The sequence below is a fragment of the Orycteropus afer genome, unplaced genomic scaffold, assembly GCF_000298275.1.
Source record: "Orycteropus afer afer isolate SDZICR_OR568_19922 unplaced genomic scaffold, OryAfe1.0 scaffold00321, whole genome shotgun sequence".
NCBI lineage: Eukaryota > Metazoa > Chordata > Mammalia > Tubulidentata > Orycteropodidae > Orycteropus > Orycteropus afer.
In genome coordinates this window covers 3,101,435-3,108,311 of record NW_006921908.1, presented here as the reverse complement: position 1 = coordinate 3,108,311, position 6,877 = coordinate 3,101,435, and the positions used below count along the sequence as shown (strand labels likewise).

Here is a 6,877-nt window from a genome sequence, read left to right as displayed (position 1 = left end):
TGAATGGTTGATTCTGAAAATAAGTTTAAATATAGCAACAGCATCTTTCTTAGGAAACTATGACAGGCAAGCTGACACATTTATATTTAATTTTGAAATAGCAATTTCTGCTATAATTAGATGACCTGTTGTTGGAAATTTGCCTTTATCCCATATTAGGAGGTAGAGCTCAGTATTTTTTCATAGCCAGATACATACCAGGGTACAGTAGAATGTGCAAACAATTCCTGTTGCAAACACAGAGCCCCAGAGATCAAACCCCGTCACTATGAAAGGAGAAAAATATGTTATAAATGAGCCTCTCGAAGGAAAGTAAAAGAACAACTTTTATGGAGGAATCGTTATGATTTTTCCCTCTTTTTTTTTTTGTCAAAATTCTTTGTAGGAAAAGGGAAATCAAATTAGAGTTTTTACCCTGAAATATTCTCACCTCTGATAAGGATTGTTTCATACTTCAAATCAGTCCATAAAGTACATAATGTTGAAAACCAAATTGTCCTACTGAGATTCTGTAACTTCTAGCTTATTTCTAATTGTTTTTATCTTGGCAGAGTTAGTTCTAGTATTTTGAAACTACATAAATATCTTCCATGCATTAATATTTCTCAATTTAAGCACTTAGCCTAGTTAAAATGAAGGTCAAGGTTTCTATATTATGGACATCATTGTAGTTTGTCTTCAATTTTTTCCCTTTTGTTTTTGTTTCTATGATTCTATTCTCTTGAAAAGGTAAATGTTAAATCTTAAAGCAATTATTATAAGCATCTTTCAATCTTGTCCTCAGATTATGTCCTTTGTGAAATCACAGAGAAAGAACAATATTATAGGTGGTCTTCTCTGTACTTGTGCATATAAAATATGAAAATTCCATCATTTCTGTGATTGAAAAACAAACAAAAATCATCAGTTTTAAAACATGGAGAGGGAAAATTAAGTAACTAATTGTTTGCATCATTTTTAATATTTGATCAATTTTAGAGTTTAATGTGGTGATTACTACTGTAACTTACAGCACTTAATCTTAGGAATGTCTCTCCAATGATGCATTTTATCTATATTTCTCCAAAGCATGAAATCTGGCACAAAAATGGTGCATTGTCGTCAAAGGAGTGTCTATACTCACCTTGATTGAGTGCCAGAGCAGGAGCATACACCACTACTCCTGTGTAGAGAATCTAGAGGAGAAGCGGGAACAAAGTGAACAGAGAGAAGGGTGACATAGAAGGGGAAGCTGCCTAGAAATTTAGCACTTTCTTCAACTTGTGCACCAAACATTTTATTCACATCCACTCTAATTTTGAAGTGTTGACAACTATAACTAATTTGCAGAGGGCATGTAAAGTTTATTTGGGAGAAGAGGACTAGACATTTAAGGCTGCTGTCAATTTTGAGACTTTGTAACTAGATTTGGTATATTTCTAAAAGATATAAAAATAAGCTTAAACTGAAGTGTTTGATTCAGCCTCTCTCTACCCACTGCTCCCATGCCTGCATGCTTCAGTAGGATGTCTGTTGACTTTATGACATTTACCGAATAACACAAACTCAGAATTGCAATATCTACCATGACAGTAATGGGGTCAGTTCCCATTTTATTTCAAATGGAATCCTACAAATTAGAGATATATATGAGGTTTTTTAACAGGCAAACACCTTAGTTAGTGGTCAAGGCAAGGAGCACTGCTTTCCTCCATTCCCTCACCTAAATTATTCAGTCAGTCATTGAGTGGAAGTTTTGACTGAGAATAGAGATGAAGATTATCTTCTAGCAGAAAACATTTGTTCATTCGTGGGAAACACAACAACTGTGTGCCACAGGTAAGCTTGGGGAAGCAAGAAGGCACCTTGAAGCTGGGAAGTGTCCATAAGAAATAAATTGGAGCATTGTCTTATTGTAAAATGTTTTTTAGAAAAATAGGTATTTCTGGTTGACCTCAGTAAGTAGTATACATATTTAAAAAAAAAAAAGAAAAAAAGACAAAAAACAAAGCAAAATGAACAAACAAACAAAAAGATAGTTATCATTCAATCTCCAAAACAAAATGTACAGGTGGAATAAGAGGGTAAAATATGTTTTAAGAAAATGCTTTATGCATGACTTATGATATACTATAATATACATTTATTTATTGGCTATTCTCAAAATATTGAATGATGCAGGAAGCATTGAAAGAAGATGGAAGGAATACAGAGAGTCACTGTACAAAAAAAAAAAAAGGTTGATATTCAAGGATCTCAGGAGTAGACATATGATCAAGAACCAATGATATTGAATGAAGAAGTTGAAGCTAAAGGAATGGGCAAAAAGCAATGCTCCAGAAATTGACAGACTACCCACTGAGGTGTTTTGACAAACTGATGCCACCCTGGAGGCACTTATTCATCTATGCCAAATAATTTGGAAGACAACTACCTGGCCAACTGAATGGAAGAGATGAATATTTCTACCCATTTCAAAAAAAAGGTCGTCTAACAGAATGTGTAAATTATTGAACAATATCATTTATATCACATACAAGTAAAATTTTGCTGAAAGTGATTCAAAAACAGTTGCAGCAGTATATTGACAGGGAACTTCCAGAAATGCAAGCTGGATTCAAAAGAGGACGTGGCATGAGGGATATCATTGCTGATGTCAGATGGATCATGGCTGAAAGAATACCACAAAGATGTTTACTTGTTTTGTATTGACTATGCAAAAAGCATTCAAATTTGTGGATCATAACAAACTATAGGTAACATTGAGATGAATGGGAATTCCAGAACACTTAATTGTGCTCATGAAGAACCTGTAAAAAGACCAGGAGGCTGTCATCAGAAAAGAACAAGGGTATATTGCATGATTTAAAACCAGGAAAGGTGTGTATCAAGGTTGTATGCTTGTACCACAATTATATCTATTCAACCTATGTACTGAGAAAATAATCTGTGAAACTAGACTACACCAAGAAGAACATGGCATCAGGATTGGAGATTAACAACCTGCAAGATGCAGATGACACATCATTGCTTGCTGAAAGGGAAGATGACTGGAAGAACTTACTGATGAAGATCAAACACTAGTCTGTAGTATGGATTACAGACTTGTAGTATGGATAAAGAAAACAAAAACCCTCATAAATAAAGAATTAAGCAGCATTATGATAAATGGAGAAAAGATTGAAGTTGTCAAAGATTTCATTTTACTTGGATCCACAATCAACACCCATGGAAGCATCAGTCAAAAAATTCAGATGTCACATTGAACTGGACAAATCTACTGAAAAAGACCTCTTTAAAGTGCTGAAGAGCAAAGATGTCATTTTGAAGACTAGGGTGAGCCTTACCCAAGCCATGGTATTTTCAATCACCTCATATGCATGTGAAAACTTGGCAATAAATAAGGAAGACTGAAGAAGAGCTGATGCTTTTGAATTGTGGTGTTGACGAAGAATACTGAAAATACCATGGGTTGCCAGAAGAATGAACAAATCTGTCCTGGAAGAAGTGCAGCCAAATGCTCCTTGGAAATGAGAATGGCCAGATTTTGTCTCATACTTTGGTCATGTTGTCAGAAGGAACCATTCCCTGGAGAAGGATATCATGCTTGGTAAAGTAGAGGGTCAGTGAAACAGGGGAAGACCCTCAACAAGACGGATTGACACAGTGGCTGCAACAATGGGCTGAAGTACAGCAAGGATTGTGAAGATGGCACACAAACAGGCAGTGTTTTGTTCTGTTGTACGTAAGGTAGCTGTGCGACAGTGCCACGTCGATGGGACTTAACAACAACAACATTATTCTCAATGTAATCATAAATCTTAAAAGTGCTATCCTGGGAAGAATATAGTTCCCTTTAACTAAGTTCAAGGGTCAAGGGACCTCTTTAAAAAAAAAAAAAAGAACAAATCTGTGTCCTGTAACCCCGTCCTTTCCACATCTGTATTAACCCTTACTGCTTGCTTACCGTCTGCACAATGTAGATGACTGTTGCCACGTAGCGAACTGGTTTGTTGAATCGTAGTTCTAAGTACTAGAGAAAACAGAGAAGGATAGGCCAAGAGTAAGTGAGTTTTAGGTAAGAGCTGCTAAGAAGGTTGTCTTTTTCTTGGTATTAGTGTGAGGTTAGAGCTTTGGATTTATAATGTGATTTTATGCTATATATCCTTAGAAAGGAGTAGTAGTGCAAATAGATAAGCGTTCAACTACTAACCCAAAGGTTGCCTGTTCAAACCTACCCAGAAGTGTCTTATAAGAAAGGCTGATGATCTGTTTCTGAAAGGTCACAGCCTTGAAACCCCATAGAACACAATTCTACTCTGAGACACGTGGCGTTGCCAGGAACTGGACTTGACTTGGTGATACCTGGTTTCGTTTTTGTTTGTATGTTTCAGTCTTGGAATCAGTGGAATAAAGTGTTTTTTTTTTTTTTTTTTTTTTTTTTTAATCATGAAGTTTTAAATGTCAGAGGCTCAATTCCTGTTCAAGTGTCTCACCACAGTCAGAGAACATAAATGGATAATTTGAATAAAACTCTAGGGCTTCAGATTTTCTGCCCAACAGTCTACCATTTGGACACACTGAAGTCATTGTTTCCATTATATATACACTGCCCTACTTTTAACTCAGGGCCTCATTTACTGTTTCCTGAATTACTGTAGCTGCTCCCAAACTTTTCCTCCTGATTCCAGTTGAAATTAATTGTAATTTGTAAATTTCTCAAAGCAAAGCTCTGATCATGTCTATCTTTTGTTCAACATCTTTAATAATTTTCTATTGTCAACAAAATAGTGTGCATTTCTTGGCTTGCTATTCTAAATCCTCACTTGTCTTACTCACACCCTTCCTAGCCAAAATCACACCACTAACTCATCTGCCAGTTTGTTGTACTGTGGCAGCTTGCATGCCGCTATGATCCTGGAAGCTATGCCACTGATGTTTCAAATACCAAAAGGTTCATCCAGGGTGAACAATTTCCGCATAAATTCCAGACTAAGACAGACTATGTAGAAAGATCTGGTGAGTTACCCAATTAGACAATAACTGCCCTCACTACATTATACTCCAAACTGAAGTTACTGTTATTGGTCAACCAACGTATTTTGTACTTTTTAGTTCTTTTGTTTGTTTAGATAGATTTTTTCAATATGAGAGAGCCCTTTTTTTTTTTAAATTCTTAGTTATCTCTTAAGAAGGATCACCAATTTGCTACTCCTATGAAAATCCCCAGTAATACTTTCTCCTCTGAGCTCTTGTGACACTTATATTACACCTCATTCATGTACTCTAATATCTGCTTTGTTATATCTTTTAATTGGATTTGTTTATACCACTGTATTAACTTCCTTTGTCTACTGTAACAAATTACCACCAACTTGGTGACTTAAAGCAACACAATTTATTCTCTCACAGATATGGATACCCTTGGTGAAGGAAGAGATATGTTTTACGGTATCATACTTAACTTCCCTGAAACATAAACAATATTCCATTTTATTTAGTTTTATCTTCTTCTTTCATTTTATTTATTCATTCAGCAAAGATTTATTACCTGCCTTCTGTATTCATTCTGACACATGACAAGCAGATATGATATAATATATTCCCTAGAGGATGTTACAGATTAAAGAAGGCCAACATTAACAAAAGTTTATACTAATAAAAGTCAAGCCACCTTTGAGATTGTACTAGGAAGAAGAGTTACAGGGAACCGGGAGAGTGCTAAATAGCATGATGTGACTTAGAGTCAGGGGTCAGAGATCAGGAAAGTTTCTGTTAACTATTCTAGCAGACACTAAGATGCGTTTTCCAGTGCCTGAAAAATATGTATTAAATGAACCAAATGAAATTTAGCCTCTAAAAAGTAACAAAAGACTTGAGAGTTCAACTTGTGGTAGATTTTTTTTGTTACGTATTTCCTGTTTGAATTTGAGAAAAAGTCATTTTTATTATATTAGAGATTAGCTACTGATATGTCTTTTTCCTAGAAAAAGCTACTGATATGTCTTTTTCCTAGAAACTGTACATAATTGTTGCTACATGGCTTAAGGTGGGTACTTCTTTGAAATCCTACCAGGAACTTCTCTTGGTAGAATTGTGATTTCAATTTTACACTAATCCACACTTCCCAGTGCATTCTGCTCAATCTTTACCCCATCTCCTCCATGTAAAGAACCACTTTATTTTCAGACTTTCTCTCTTCATATAATGTATTCAGTAGACGGGAGCCAGATTATAGTCCAGTTTAAGGTACCAGGTTTAAGAGTTATTGTTACAGAAGTAGGAAAGTCAGTGAGGACTCACAGGTCTCAGGTATAATAGGATAGAAAACAACGTAAAACCTTTGTGGTAAGGACAACTTAGGTTCACATCCCATGCCTTTAGAAAGATATTTATTGCACTAAGCCTGGATTTTTCTCTTTCTAAAATGAACTCATAAGAAACAAACAGCACATTGTTGTTTAGGTGCAGTCAAGTTGGCTCCAATTCATTGTGACCCTATGTATGACAGAATGAAACACTGCCCAGTCCTGCACCAGCCTCACAATCCTTGCAATACCTGAGCCCATAATTGCAGCCACTGTGTCAATCCATCACATTGAGGGTCTTTGCCTTTTTCACTGACCCTCCTCTTTACCAAGCATGATATCCTTATCCAGGGAATGGTCCCTTCTGACAACATGACCAAAGCAGGTCAAATGAAGTCTGGCATTCTCACTTCCAACAAGCATTCCACATGGACTTCTTCCAGGCAGATTTGTTCATTCTTCTGGCAGTCCAGAGTTCAGCATTCTTCACCAACAACACAACTCAAAAGCATCAACTCTTCTTTAGTCTTCCTTATTCTTTGCCCAGGAGCTCTGGTAGCGTAGTGCCTAAGGCACTTGACTGCTAACCA

At 36.1% G+C, this 6,877-nt stretch overlaps 1 protein-coding gene across 1 annotated transcript in view; it reads right to left on the bottom strand.

Annotated features, from left to right (window-relative positions):
• SLC5A12 (solute carrier family 5 member 12) overlaps positions 1-6,877 on the bottom strand; it is a 61,165-nt gene that overhangs the window by 42,241 nt on the left and 12,047 nt on the right. Inside the window, exons 2-4 of the mRNA XM_007951963.1 lie at positions 3,947-4,012; positions 1,124-1,175; positions 199-266 (exon numbers count right to left, since the gene is read on the bottom strand). Of these exons, the coding sequence (XP_007950154.1) occupies positions 199-266; positions 1,124-1,175; positions 3,947-4,012 (186 nt within the window). The remainder of the gene's footprint in view (positions 1-198; positions 267-1,123; positions 1,176-3,946; positions 4,013-6,877) is intronic.